This window comes from Apodemus sylvaticus, chromosome 11, assembly GCF_947179515.1.
Source record: "Apodemus sylvaticus chromosome 11, mApoSyl1.1, whole genome shotgun sequence".
In the NCBI taxonomy this organism is placed as follows: domain Eukaryota; kingdom Metazoa; phylum Chordata; class Mammalia; order Rodentia; family Muridae; genus Apodemus; species Apodemus sylvaticus.
In genome coordinates, this window is record NC_067482.1 from 45,003,705 (window position 1) to 45,019,066 (window position 15,362).

Below are 15,362 nucleotides of genomic sequence, written 5' to 3' on the forward strand. Positions count from 1 at the left end.
TGTTGAGTCCTCTCTCCAGCAGTAGTTAGTCCTCCTAACTGTTGAGTCCTCTCTCCAGCAGTAGCTAGTCCTCCTAACTGTTGAGTCCTCTCTCCAGCAGTAGTTAGTCCTCCTGTTGAGTCCTCTCTCTAGCAGTAGTTAGTCCTCCTAACTGTTGAGTCCTCTCTCCAGCAGTAGCTAGTCCTCCTAACTGTTGAGTCCTCTCTCCAGCTCTTGGACTATTTTTTTGAAACATTTAACAGACTGATGTATTTCTTACAAGTATAGATTAGTGTTTTTAATGCTTTTGACTGTTGCTAAATATCTGCTTAGGTACATTGTACAATATCTAAGAGGTCTCTTTAACATGGCTACCTTTGTGACAGTTCAGATTCATGGGAGGGTGAAGGGAAACAGTATGGCAATAGGACTGTGCAATAGGTCGTGTGATGAGGCTTTCCAGCACCCTGAAAATGTCAGATGCAGATAGAGTGCACCAGGCTTTAACTGTGGACCAAGCTATCTTTATCTTCTGATTGAGGTACACAAAGGCTCAGTTGAGGCTCTGATTATAGATTCTCTATTCTCTCAGATAGTTTTTAGTGCAGTCTTCTGAAGAGATGCCAGGATCTTATGTGAGACTTTTATGACCAGTGACAGTCTCTTCTCCCTCCTTCCTTAGATACTCCTCTCCCTCCTCCACTAGACACTCTTCTCCCTCCTCCATTCTTTTTTTGTTTGTTTGTTTTGTTTTGCTTTGTTTTTGAGTTATGGTCTTGCTCTATAACTCTGGCTGGCCTTGAACTCACAGCAGTCCTTCTGCCTCAGCCTCTCCAAGTGCTGAGATTACAGGACTTGCTGCCACATCTGAGTGCTTGCTCCATTCAGCCCATGGCATGTGTAAGTAAAAGTAAGCATTGTTCTTGTCTTAGCTGAAAATTTTGGGGTACAGTGTATCCATTATGATAGTTACATTTCTGTTGCTGTGATACAACTCTAACAATTTAAGGAGAAAGGGTTTATTTTAGTTCTTAGTTTGGGGTGACACCGGGAAGAAGTTGTGCAATAGGAACTTGATGATGTTGCATTCAGAGTCAGGAACCAGAGACGGTGACTGTCTGTGCCCACCTCACTTTCTCCTCACTATCCACTCCAAGGTCATAGCCCCCAGATTAGTCTTCCCATAGTGGGTCTTCACCTCACTCCATCTGTGGAAGATCCTTCTCACTGGCACACTCACAGGCCTGTCTTGACACCATTTGATTCTAGGTCTCACCAGGTGACAGATTAGCTAATACCCTCTACTATGATGTTTGGTATTATATGGTATTCTATTTTCCCATATGATTATAAAATTGTATTTTATTTCTTTTTATGTGTTTTGCCTTCTTGTATGTCTTTGCACTGTGTTTGAGCCTGGTGCCTGAAGAGGGTGTCAGATCCCTTAGAATTCCTGGAGTTTCAGATGGTTGTGAGCTCCCATGTGGAGGCTGGGATTGTACCTGGGTTCTCTCTAAGAGCAATATGTGTTCTTAATTGCTGAGCTATCTCTCCAGCCACATAAAACTGAAATGTAGAAACTAGTGATGTTCTGTGTTGAAGACAGTCATTTAGCCTAGTCTGTGGATTTCCTGTGTAGCCATGGGTGATCTTGATCCTGCTTTCCTCTTCCCAGTGCTGAGACTTCAGGCCTGCAGCACTGTGTCCTGTTTACTTGGTTTTGGGTTGAGACCATTGCTGCTGGGTGTGGTGCCACAAGCCTTTCATACAAGCACTTGGGAATTAGAGGCAGGTGTGTCTCTGTGAGACTCCATAGTGAGTGTGATGGTCTGTATATGCTTGGCCCAGGGAGTGGCACTGTTAGGAGGTGTGGCATTATGGCCATGGGCTATAATAGACCCTCCTAGCTGCCTGGGAGCCAGTCTTCTCCTAGCAGCCTTCAGATAACGATGTAGAACTCTCAGCTCCTCCTGTACCATGCCTGCTTGGATGCTGCCTTGCTCCTGCCTTGATGATAATGGACTGAACCTCTGAACCTGTAAGCTAGCCCTAATTAAATGTTGTCAAAGAGGTGCCTTGGTCATGGTGTCTGTTCACAGCAGTAAAACCCTAACTGAGACAGTGAATTCCAGGCTAGTCAGGGCTATAGTGAGGCCTGTCTGAAAAACAATAAAACTAAAAACAGAACAAACCCCCAACATTTGATTTGTTTTCACATTTTTGTTTTAGATGCTAGGAATGAAACGTAGGGCTCTGAACATGCTGGGCTAGCACTCTGCCTCTGAGTTACAGGACCCAGCCTTTATCTTTCAAAATGTGGCTATTTTAAGATTATATGTATGGCCTACATATTATTTCTGTTGTGTAGTACTTTAAAAAATAAAAGATTGATTTTATTTTTAATTATGTATGTTTGTGGTGTGTTTGGGAGGGAGTGTGTCCATGTGAATGCAGATAGGCATGTTTGCCAGAAGCAGGCATTGGAATCCTTGGGGCCTAGGTTACAGGCGCTGTGAGCTGCCTTGTGAGCTGCCCAGCACACTCAGGTGCTCTGCAAGGTATTGTGTGCTCTTGAACGTTGAGTCATGTTTGCATCTCTTCAGTGCCATGAATGCTCTCTAAATAAGAGGAGGACTGAAGGAACTGTGTTCATGCATGTAAGCATCCAGGCTTTTGTTCATGTTAGTAAGCGTCCAGGCTTACAGCTCAGCTTTAGAACATCATCACTTGGATTAAATCTGTCCTATAGTATTTGTCAAAATAAAAAAAAAGTGAGTTTAACTACATTAACTTCCCCAGTTTACAGAGAAAGGAAAAATGCTTATAGCTAACCATTGACTAATAAAACTTTGTCAGCAGACAGAACCCTAACTGCTTGCTGTACTGAATGTGCTTGCTTTTAGCTTTTAATGAACTGATCGGCCTTGAGTTTGATTGCCAAAGGCTGCCTTACTCAGTTTCACCAGCAGCTGCTGTGCGATTGAAGAAGTCAGGGTTTTCTTTGTCTTCACCATTTTTAGTGCTAATGTTACAGTAATTCTGGGGCCGTGCTTTGTGAGTTGTCTTTATGACGAGGGTTAGTTGGGAGAAGTGGAGGTGTTATACTTTCTAGGGTGCCCCATTAGGTCCATAACCAAAACCTGGGAAAATAGCAGAAAGAATCGTTCTTTGCTTAATTTTAGAGTTAGGCAGTTTTATGTATGAGGCAACACGTATTCTATCTGAGAGCTTCTGTTATGGATGCTGCCAATGAAGTATGGAATGGTTCTAGTAGAAAATGTCTCTTCAGTAAGATTGTATTTGATTATAGTTATTGAGAATCAATACTAATTTGCATATTAGGATTTTACATACAAGAATCTAAGTTTAGAGATTTTGAGCTTGACTGATGTATTTAGAGTAACATTTTTAAATCACCTCAGTGAATGTTCTGTTTCCTCCCTATGTAGAGGAATTACCTGGGACAGGAGATGGCTCTCCTGGCATCAAAAACATTTGTGTATTTAGGCATACATGTATTTATTTGGGTATATATTTATGCAACCTGCTTTTTCAGTATTTAATGTCTTATACTGCCTGAGCCACTTTTCCCCACAGGTTGCGTGCGCAGTGTTGGGTGTATTTCCTAGCGTACACAAAGGAGACAAACCTTTTCACAGACTCATTTTGACTTATTGAGACTCCTGGCTTCTCGATCAGTCTTGTTTTTCCTTTTTTTTTTTTTTTGGATTTGTTGTTTTTCGAGACAGGGTTTCTCTGTAGCCCTGGCTGTCCTGGAACTCACTCTGTAGACCAGGCTGGCCTCGAACTCAGAAATCCGCCTGCCTCTGCCTCCCAAGTGCTGGGATTACAGGCGTGCGCCACCACGCCCAGCTGAGTCTTGCTTTTTCTGCTTATTTTGCAGACTGTTCTCACTTAGCGCACCCACGAACGGAGGTGGGGTGCTCACTGTTTTTTTTTTTTTTTTCATTTAGGTTCGAGTATATTTTAGCCCTAAACACTGACCCTTCCTCTGGAGAAACGTGGAAAGGCACTTCATACACACAAGGCTTTGCACCCCACCTGCCCTACTTAGACTTCACTTGTTGCTAAGTCAATTATTTTTAATCTTCCTAATGAAATCTCCCTGTTAATTGGATTTTGGTGTGTTCCAGACCAAAGGCAAGAGAATCGTAACATCAGAACAGTCAGCTCCATCTGCAGAGGCCCAGCTGTGAGCAGCAGGAGCTCCAGAATTAGATTTGTTTTTCCTGCTTGCCTTGTAAACAGATTTGATTGCAGCCGTTCACATTATCCCCCCCTCTCTCCTCTCATCATCCCTACTTAGACTTCCAAACAGATGAGCATGGCTGACTCAGAGCGGCAGAGCCATCTCCTCTCCCAGGCAATTCCTCTACTCTGTGCTGGAAAATTCTAGTTTGCTCGGTCATTGTTAGCACACTTGAGATTATGTTGTCTATAAATAAAAATAAATGGTGTTTTTACAAGGAGACAAATATCCTGGAGGGAAGTTTTAAGTGTCGAGTTGCCTATGATTTTCAAGTAGTTGTCAGAAATCTGACTTAGATCTGTTTGTCAGGGTTTCATTACAGCTTTTGGGGAGGAGAAAGCAGCTTGTCTTTGGCTTCTAACAGACAAACAAATCAGCTTTACTAGAAAACAGGAATGTTTTACCTCTGTACAATGTTAAGGACTGCAGAAGGTTTGTTTTAACAGAGGATGGCCCAAGCAAAAACCTGTTAAGTGATCATGTCTTTGCAGGAAGAAAGTGTTAGATTCTGTTTGGCCTAGAACTCACTGGAATTAATTATTCCTGCATTAGTTTCCTAGGTGCTTAGTTACAGGGCTGTATCACCATACCTGGCCACATAGCCTCTGTTGCCTTCTTTTTACATAATGATGTAGCCTTTGAAATTCTAAAGGCTAATGGGGGCTTTAAGGTATTGAGTTGGTATAGAGCTAGTGTTGTTCTTTCTTGAGGTTTTGGTTTTATCAAGACAGATGACAAGATGTCTTCATCCTGTGACTCACAGAGTATTATGGTAGTTAGATTTCCATCACTATGACAAATTACTTGGCTCATATTTTCAGACACTTCAGTTATGTGGCTGCTTTGTTTATGGTATCCCAACCCACCCACCCAAGGCATAGTTTGTAGTTCTGGCTGTCCTGGAACTTGCTTATAGACCAGGCTGGGCTGGAATTCAAAGATCCACTTGCCTCTGCTTCCTGAGTGCTGGGATTAAAGGTGTGTGCCGCACGATCCCCCAGCTGTTTATGGGCCTTTAAAAAGAATTCTTTATAATATAATATTTTCTTTTAAAAACTACTTATTTTTTTTGTGGTTATGTTTGCCTGCTTGTATGTATGTGTACCACCTGTGTATAGTGACTGCAGAAGCTAGAAGAGGGCATAAGATTCCCCTGGAGCTGAAGTTACAGCTGGTTGTGAGCTATGTACAGATGCTGGGAATGAAACCTGGGTTCTCTGCAAGGACAAATGCTCTTAACCACAAGCCATCTTCTCTCCAGGCCCATCTGTAGGCTTTAGATAAGGTAGAACGTAGTAGTGTGGAGTATGTGGCAGCCAGGAAACTAAAAGGGGGAGGAGGCTTTAAGATGCTGGGGATAAAATGTATTCCATATGAGATGTATGTATGTATGTATGTATGTATGTTTCATGCATGCATAGGTGCATGTGTCTCTGAGTATTGGGGGTTAGAATACATGTGGAAGTCAGGGATGGAATGCAGGTCATCAGGTGGCAACAAAGAACTTGTATCCACTCAGGCATCTCTCTGGTTGCTGGATTTTGGTTTTTGGTTTTTTTTTTTTGGATATAAAATGTAACAAAATAAATGGTTTGAGGTTTCAAATGAATGGCTAGATAATTGTTAGATGTCAACCTTCATTATGTGTGTAGCCAGAGTCTGAACTTCTTACCACCGCTGAACTACCCTAGTCAGCATCTTGTCGGGAGCTGTAATGGCTTCTTGAGCTCCCTACCTTTGCCTTTCTTCTCTGCAGTGTCTTCTCCAGAGGACAAGACTTAACTGACATGTGATGTTACGCTGCCCAGGCTTCTGTCTATCACCTAAGAAATCCTGTAGGATTTAACTCTTCCCCGCAGCTACACTGCCTTCAACCTGGGAGCACACCCGCTGTAAGAGAGCACTGTAACCGGTGCTTGCAGGTCACATGATCTGGCTGTTCTTGCTAGAGGTGTCTTCGTTGCATGGCTCTGTGCAGATACTGCTTATCAAAGAGTTGTTCCCTAGTCAGGTGTATTAGGTCATAATAGAAATCTCAGCATTAGGGTTGTTGAGGCAGGAGGCTTGAGTTGGTGGTCAGCTCTGGCCATGTAGGAAGGCCAAGGCCAGACAGAGTTACATAGACTCAAAAACCAAAAGATTGAGAAGTCCAGTGGTGGTGCATGCTTTTAATCCTAGCATTTGGGAGGCAGAAGCAGGGGGATCTCTGAGTTTAAGGCTAGCCTGGTCTACACTGTGAGTTCCAAGAAAGCCAAGGGATACATAGAGAAACCTTATCTAGGAAACCAAAACCAAAGACCAAAGGCTTTTTTTATAGCTAAGGGGGAGAGTACTTACCTGGCACACACAAGGCTTTCAGTTTGATCTCCCAAGAATAGGATTCTGATGATCGCTTTTACCAAAAGAACATCCCTTGGCTTCTTGGACATTTTCTTTTTCCCCTCCCTCCCTCTCTCTCTCCCTCCCTCCCTCTCTTCCCCTCTTCTCTCCCTTTATGGGGTTGGGACGGGAACCTGTGTGTGCGTGCAGGTTCTCTTCCTCTGCTTCACCCTCTCCCTCCGATCATTCACTTTTGGGGATGAGGAGTCACTATTGGGGATTGGACTTAAGGCCTCTTGTATCCTTAATCACTCCTTACTCTTCTCTTATTTCATTTTTTGTTCATGAAGCTTGAAAATGAAATGTGTGTGTGTGTATTTGTTTGTATGCACACATATGTATGTATAAAATTAATGTATCTTTTTTTTCCGGGGGTGGGGGTGTGGGGGGGCTATGCATTCTGTGAGGCCGGGGAATGCATCTTTCACTGCTGTATCTCTCCTTAGTCCTTAGTTGTACCCATAGCACCTGGTATATAATGGGTGTGTGGCAAATATTTGTGCAGCCAGCCATAGGCCTGGCCCTTGTAAATGTCAAAAAATCTGTTAGATTCAGAAGATAGGAAGAAGAAAACAACTCAAGGTGTTAGTTTTTTTTAAAAAAGCTGGTTAGTTTATATATATATAGAAATGATTAGTTTATATAATTAAGACCTATGCTTTATGAAAAATACTTTCCGTTTAAGATGAAGATGATGACTTAGTATGTAAAAAGGCAGCCTCCAAATCAAAAGAGAATGGAGTATCTACAAATAGTTACCTTGGAACATCAAACGTGAAAAAGAATGAAGAAAACATTAAGACTAAGAATAAACCATTATCTCCAATAAAACTGACCCCGACATCAGTGCTTGATTATTTTGGAACTGAAAGTGTCCAGAGATCAGGGAGGAGGATGGTGGCAAGCAAAAGGACAGAGGTGAGTGCTGAACAAAGACGCTTTATTAATAGTGGGGCATTTCTCAGTGATATAGATAAATATCCTCATTTTGGAAGATATGGTAATTAGAATATATGTATATTTGTATATACATATATATTTTTTTTTAACTCAGGAAAACATTAAGATATAAGAAAAAGTCATGGTTCTTAGAATTTAAATGGAATTTTCAAAATGAAAACTTATTTTACTGTTGACTTCAGATGTACACAATTGTATTTTGAAATGGGATAGACATGTTGTTTTATCAGAGTGTACCTATGCTGATCTTCTCTAGTTTGACTGATAATTGGATTTGTTCTCCCCTGGCCATTGAGGAAACAGACCTATAGATACTGTCTAGTGAAGGTAGCGCCTCAGTGTAAGATGGCTACAGTTTATGCTGATTCCTTGGCGCCGCCACAGGACTGGGCTGTGTTTACATTGATTTGCCAATGCTTTAGACTACTTTGATAGCCAAAGCATTAACCTATACTGTGTGTGCACATGCGTGTGCACAGTTCTTTTGAACATATCAATAGAACAAAATGAGAGTCATCTGTCTGTAGTGTCTAGTTTTTATGAGATTGGATATTACCAGAACAGCCACAAAACTTGACTTTGTGCCTGCATGGATTGTGACTTATCTCTCACTAATGTGTTTAGTTATCGTTGTCAAACAAAAAACCAAACAAACCAAAACTTTATTTTTAGCCAGATTTATGCTTATCTTGCTTGATTTTCTTTGGAATGCAGTCTTCTCAAAAGACAGATGATTCCAGATTAAATGATGAGGCCATCGCCAGGCAGCTGCAGCTGGATGAAGATGCAGAGGTACTGCCTTTCCATTTAATTATCACTGTTAGCCTGATGGTCTGCTTGGTACAGCCAGGCAAACAGTCAAGGTGGTTTTGAGCCTTTTCTCTTTTAAACTAAGTTCTGCCTGCCTGTCTGTGTATCTGTCTCTGTGTATGTCTGTCCGTCTGTCTGTTCCTCCATCTATCCATCCATCTATCCAAGGCAGGACCATAATTCACTGTGTAGGCCAGGCTAGCCTTGAACTCACAGTTTTGCCTTAGTTTCCTGAGTGTTGGGATTATAGTAGTATACCGCCATGATTAGCTCAAATTGAGCCTCGTTAGGAGTCTGGTGTAAAATAAATTAAAATAAAGTATATGAGAATATAAATCCCTGTAAAATATAAATGATGAGACTGACAGATAATTATTTATGTACAAATTTTGAAGTTCTGTGAATAGGAGCCTCCTTAGTATATTTGAAAGAATTTCATTGTCTCCTATCTTCCTTTGCTTTCACTCTGAGCATACATACTCTTTCCCATGCCTTACTTACTATATACACTGATGACTTAGAAATCTGCCTTTGGGGCTGGAGAGATGGCTCAGCGGTTAAGTGCACTGATTGCTCCTCTGGAGGTCCTGAGTTCAATTCCCAGCAACTACATGGTGGCTCACAACCATCTGTAATGGGATCAGATGCCCTCTTCTGGTGTGTCTGAAGACAGCTACGGTGTACTTTCATATAAAATCTTTAAAAAGGTTCAGGATGCTCTCTTGAACTGTAAACTCACATCTGACAAGGATTTATTGATTATTTACCGAGTTCCTAGCACGGCTGTAGGTAGTAGGTGATTACAGTTTAAATAGAAAACCAAGGAAGCAAACAAGACACTGGGAAGTCGCAGGTGTGCAGAGAGTGCAGGTGGAGCCCTGGGTTAAGTCGGGATGCACTGGGTCAGAAAGCACAGGGGCCGGCTGCTGGCTACTCAGATCTGCTCTCAGCACAGGACCGCAGGGTAAGCATCAAGAGGAGGAAGTGTGCTCAGGAGATCAGTATGGCAGACAGGTGAGTGACAAGGAAGTTAGGTGACGTGGAGGAGTAGCCATCAGCAAGTCCTGTAGGTCACAATGGGTCTTCAGTACTTAGGAAAAGGACTTTGATTGGTCCAGACTTAAGGTTTAATTTAGCTTCTGTGAGATGGACACCATTGGAGTCCTTAATAAAGTGGCGTGACTTGGTGGGTCTTAAAAGTATCTTGGCTTTTGTAATGCATTCAGGATAATTGAAGTCTTTCCCCATGGTTGGGCCTGAACCAAAGCAGACCTGTGTGGAGATTGTTAAGGTGTGGTAGGTGGCAGATGTTAGCTTGTGTGTGTCGGGTTGGAAGCAGGAGGGATGGTGAGAGGTGACCTGAGCTGGATACAGGGTGATGCTGTTGGAATGATCAGAACACAGGCTGCAAAGAAGTTGGTACAAAGGCATTAGGAGTTCTGTTCTGGGGGCTACGAGATGGCTCAGCTGTTAAAGTTGCATGACACGGAAACCTGCCCACCTGAGTTTGATTTCTGGGATCCATGTACACGGTAGAAAAGTTGTTCTCTGTGCTCCACCTGAACACCCACGCACATACACAAATACACATTAATAAAAAGAAGTCTGTCTTGACAGTGGCATGTCTGATAGAGGAAGCAGCAGAGGAAGAGGAGACAAACCTGGCACAGCTGAAGCTGTGTATTTGGAAGTGATTAGCATTTGTGTGGGCCTTAATACTTGTATACCTGTTGACACTCTGAGGAGAAAACAAAAAAACTTTTAGGATTGCTCTGAACATTGGAGATGAAGAGGGTCTGGCAGAGGGGAGTAAGGGTTGTGAAGACGGGGTGAGCCTGGTGTTTGCAAATGTTGAGTACGATGGAGTTCACCGGGAGGGCTCATCTTCTGAAGCTTCTGTTCCCAGACGGTCGCTGTTGATTGAAACCGTGATGTAAATGCCTTCTGTATGGAGCTTTTGAGCTCTGCTCCTGGGGCTGAGTATGTCTTAGTGCATACTGTCGTGTCCTGGACAGACCATGTGTGGTTCTCCATTTTATTAGATGGACACTTCACACTTGGTGTTTTTCAAATATTCTCTAGCTGGGTATGGTGGTACACACCTTTAATCTCAGCAGAGGCAGAAAGATCTCTAAAAGAGCTTGAGGCTAGCTTGGTCTACATAGCAAGTCCCAGACCAGCCAGTACTATATAGTGAGACCCTGTCTCAAAACAGCAAAAACTAAAATAAAAATACCTTCCTTGTTTCTGGTTATATTGAATCCTAATGTCTCTAAGCAGGTGTCCTGATGACTCACAGTAGTGTGAGTGGCCCAGGTCAACTGTTAAGTCACTCTCTAAGGGACCTAACTTGCCTTATCTTTGCCAACAGTAGATGATTATCTACTTTACAAAGAATCAAAGGCTATCCCAATCCCCTGTTTTCCTATTTCTATCACATTCTTTTAGACTCTTTGGGTAAACTATTAATCTAATGAAAGACTTTTAGGGTGTTAATCATTGATAGTCTTCCCTAATTATTTTCTGGTAGCTATATGTTCATTATCTAATACTGAAGTCAGTATGTCAAATGCCACATGAAGTCAGTTACAGTAAACATGGGTTAAAATTAGGGTTCTTTATTACATGCCATAACCCAAGTAGTAAGTTTCGTTTTGTTCTCCTCCCATTCCCTCCCATCCCTTCCCCTCCCCTCCCTTGAGACAGGGTTTCTTTGTGTAGCATTGGCTTTCCTGTAACGAGCTCAGTAGACCAGGCTAGTCTGGAACTCAAAGAGATCCACTTGCTTCTGCCTCCCGAGTGCTGGGATCAAAGGCATGCACTTCCTGGCATTTTCTAATGGAAGTATATCAGTTCCTTCTAAAACACCTAGGATCTCCGTTACCACAAATATAATACAGAGTATGATGTGGAAAAGTGGTGTTGAGTTCAGAGACCCTTGGAGGCTGCCAGTAGAGTTTGCAGCTCCTTCTATGATTAAGACGTTCGCATTGACTTTAGCAATTAGGTGCATAATTCATTTATAGAGAAGAAATACTAGTAAAGGAAGCATGTAGGGGTGCCCTGTCTGCTTCCTATAGCCCTAATTAGCATGGGCTCATATACTTTTTTTTTGCTAGTGGGGATGAAATGGAGAGTTCCTTGCACATGGTAAGCATATGGCCTCGTCAGTGATCTATTTGTCCAGTGTGGCTGCTTCATCTATCAGGGAGAACGTGGTTACTGAGTTCTCAAGTGTGTCCCAGCTTTCAGCTTTCTTTCAGACAGGGTAGATTTTTGCAGACTTTTCCTGTTTGGATAATATAAGACTTTGTTGGGTACTAGGTTGGGCGGTTGGGTTTACTGGGCACATACAGTGACTTTAAAATGCGAAGTGAATCTCACTGTTTCACCTTTAGGTCTGTTCTGCTGAAAGCAGAAACATTTGCCAGTGATAGGTGCTTATAAGGTTGGAGTCATGATAGTAAAAATGGTGATGGTATTTGTACACAAGAGAATACTTTTATGTAAGTTTTTTCCATTATTTTATGCATATAGGTGTTTATCTACATACTTGTTTGTACCACAGGTGTGCCCAGTGCTGTGGAGCCTGGAAGAGAAAGTAGGACTCCTTGGAACTGGAGTTACAAGCAGTTGTGAGCTGCATTGTAGGTGCTGGGAGTCTAAGTAAGGTCCTTAGGAGAGCATCCAGAGCTCTTAACTGCTCAGCCATTTCCCTATATTAGATCAAACATTTAAATTGCTTAGATTTACTGTTTATGTGTCTCATGGGTGATTTTTCTTATAGATTCAGATTTTTAAACAGATTTATTACTTTTAATTATCTGTATGTGTGTGTGCTCTCTCTCTCTCTCTCTCTCTCTGTGGGTGTGTGTGTGTTGTGGGTGTGTAGTATATTGAGTGTAACTGCTTGTTGGGGTCAGAGGCATCAAGTTCCTTGGAGCTGGGTTACAGTTAGCTTCCCAGCATCGGTCCTGGGAGTCTTGACCTGGGCTCTCTTATAGAGCAGTATGTACTCTTAACTGCTGAGCCATGTTTTCAGCCTCTTAGGTTGAGATTCATTCCAGAGATAATTCTAGAGCTTCAAATACATAAAGTAAGCTGGGTGTGTTGGACATACTTTTAATTTAATTTTTAAGTACTCAAGAGGAAGGCTAGAGGCAGGTGGATCTTTGTGAGTTCAAAGCCTGGTATACACAGAAGGTTCCAGACCATCCAGGACTACATAATAAGACAATGCCTTCCACAACTGTGGCTGTGAGGAGGATAAGCCAGCTGTAGTGGCACGCCTTTAATCTCAGCACTGCAGAGGCAGAGAAGCAGAGAGAGAGAGCCAGAGGCAGATCTCAGTGAGTTTGAGGCTAGCCTGGACTACATCCTGACTTCTAAGCCAGCCAGGGCTGTGTAGTGAGACCCTATCTTAAAAAGAACAAGATGGTGGGCTAGGCTGGAGGGGTGACACAGAGCTAGTAATGACTTTGGAGAGGATCAGAGTTTGTCTGCTAGCACCTATGTCAGGTAGCTTAGAGCTATTATAACTCCAGTTCCAGGGGATCTGATGCCCTCCCTCATCTCTGCACTCAAGTGTACATACCCACATTTATGTGCAAATATACATATGAGGTTTTTCCTTAGAACAAATAAACAGGCCATAAAACATGTAATGAAGAGATATGTTACTAAGAACATTAAGTGAAAATGTGAACTCAGATTTTATAAAGAAATACCATGTGAGAATATGCAACTCTAAGGCTCTGCAGGTGAAAGGTGCCTGAGGGCTGGAGTTCAGTCCTTGGGGCTCAAAAGGAGAGAAACAACTCTTAGAGTTGTCTTCTGGCCTCCTCACTTATGCCATGGCGTACATCCCCACATACACAATAAATAAGCAAAGATGTAAGAAAGAAACGTGAAATATGCTGACTTTATTATGGTGCACATGCAGACGTGTATAGTCTGTAATATAACTTGGTTTAGCGAAGCAAGCTTGTGATGCTTGACTGTTAAGGTTTAGTGGGAAGATGTCATTGTTATTTTCAGAAAGTTTTTTTGTTTTTTCTAATTGTATGAACCACACATTTGAAAACTTTTAGGTACAAAAAACAAAAAGCATCCTACTGTGTTATGCTTTTTACAGCTGGAGAGGCAGTTGCATGAAGATGAAGAATTTGCAAGAACACTGGCCCTGTTGGATGAAGAACCCAAGACCAAAAAGGTAGCATTATGGTGCTTGTGTGTGTGTATGCATATGAAAATTCATTTTATAGTGTTATTCTTTCTGAAAGGTTTCAAGAAATAAAACAGAACTTGCCCTATAAAACATAGTGGGTTTTATCTTTTTTGGGGGGGAGGGGTTGGATTTGGTTTTTTCAAGACAGGGTTTTTCTGTATAGCCCTGGCTGTCCTGGAACTTACTTTGTAGATCAGGCTGGCCTCGAACTCAGAAATCCACCTGCCTCTGCCTCCCAGGTGTACACCAACACCACCGCCTGGCTATCTTTATTTCTTATCAAAAGGGATTTAAAAAAAAGATTTACTTATTTTAGTTATATGAGTACACTGTAACTGTCTTCAGACACTTCAGAAGAGGGCATCAGATCTCATTACAGATGGTTGTGAGCCACCATGTGGTTGCTGGGAATTGAACTTAGGACCTCTGTAAGAGTAATCCGTGCTCTTAACTGCTGAGCCATCTCTCCAGCCTGCAAAAGGTATTTTTATGTATTATTTCAGAATAATGAATGTCAGCTCCTATGGAGTGCAGATTTCATAACTAGAACGTTCTTTTCAGGAAGCAGAGTCCCCATGTGGCTCTCTTTTGTTTTCTCTTGAGAAAGTGCTCTCTTAGGCTTTTGTTTTTTTTTTTTTTTTTGAGGCAATCTTTGCTAGGTTAGTTTTGGGTGGCCTGATACTATATAGCCAGGATGGGTTTTAAACTTGGCAATTCTCCTGGCTCAGCCTTCAGCTTCCAGTGCTGAGATCAGATATCAGCTGTTATGCTTAGCTTCTCTTTTATTTTTCTGTTGGGCTTTAGTTTGTTATTATCTTTTCTGCTTTGTTTGTTTCTATTAGTAGTTTGGGAATTGATATAAAAGAAGCTAATAAGACTTCCATTTCTGGGTTGGGAGACTGGGGTGGAATGAGGTGCTTTATTGAATTATTGCTATAATCTTTCATCTGTTTCCTTAGCAGTAAAATGAGGTAATGAACCATCCCTTTGTCGTGGTAGTGTCTGTGGGTAGACGGATGGCAGTTTATTATGGTATTTTGCTGGTTTGGAAGGTGACCCTTAAATTTAACATTTGAATTTGTTTTAACAGCATATTTTATAGTAATAGTTTTCCAGTTACTTAAAGCTTCTGACACTTTTTAAACTTCATTTAGTCCCGGGAGGATTCTGAAGAGGGCGAGTCATTGTCACGTGTTCAAGCTGATTTCAGCAAAGCAGCAAAGCAGAAAAGCCCTAATGGAGGTAATGGTAGTGGAGGGGTGGGGGCGCCCTGGAGGTGATGGTGGCGGAGGGGTGGGGGAGCACTGGTGTGTTCTTGCAGAAGAGAATACTGCTAACTTCCTTAACCATTCTTTTCACAATGGTTTCATGGACTTTTTAGAGAGCTGTTTGACTGTGCTCCATTTAGATAAAGATGCCCCTAGGCTCATGACTTACCTATGATCCAAGACTTTGTCAGCAGTTAAATCATGTCTTAGAAGTGCAGGTGTGCATCCAGCTTTGAGTGTCAGCAGCAGAGCATATTGGGAGAATCTCGCTGCTGATACCTGGTAGATATCTCAAGAGGGTGCTGAATCTAGGAATATGGAGCCCACAGAGATGGCAGGCTGAGTTATAGTCACATTCCTGTAAAATCAAACCTCAAAATTACCACTCTCTGCTTATTGCATGTTTCTTTTACACCATTATAAAGTTGAAAACTTTTTTTATTGGTTATTTTAATTTACATTTCAAATG

General features: G+C 42.0%; 1 protein-coding gene across 5 annotated transcripts in view; it reads left to right on the plus strand.

Moving 5' to 3' along the window:
• Rfc1 (replication factor C subunit 1) overlaps nucleotides 1–15,362 on the plus strand; it is a 74,739-nt gene that overhangs the window by 27,592 nt on the left and 31,785 nt on the right. For 3 of the 5 annotated variants that reach the window (XM_052199583.1, XM_052199582.1, XM_052199581.1), the window contains exons 3-4: nucleotides 13,533–13,610; nucleotides 14,780–14,867. In XM_052199583.1, coding sequence (XP_052055543.1) covers nucleotides 13,533–13,610; nucleotides 14,780–14,867 — 166 coding nt within the window. Of the gene's footprint in view, nucleotides 1–7,313; nucleotides 7,547–8,302; nucleotides 8,381–13,532; nucleotides 13,611–14,779; nucleotides 14,868–15,362 lie in introns of all 5 variants that reach the window. The other 2 variants (XM_052199579.1, XM_052199580.1) reach the window with 1 other exon arrangement.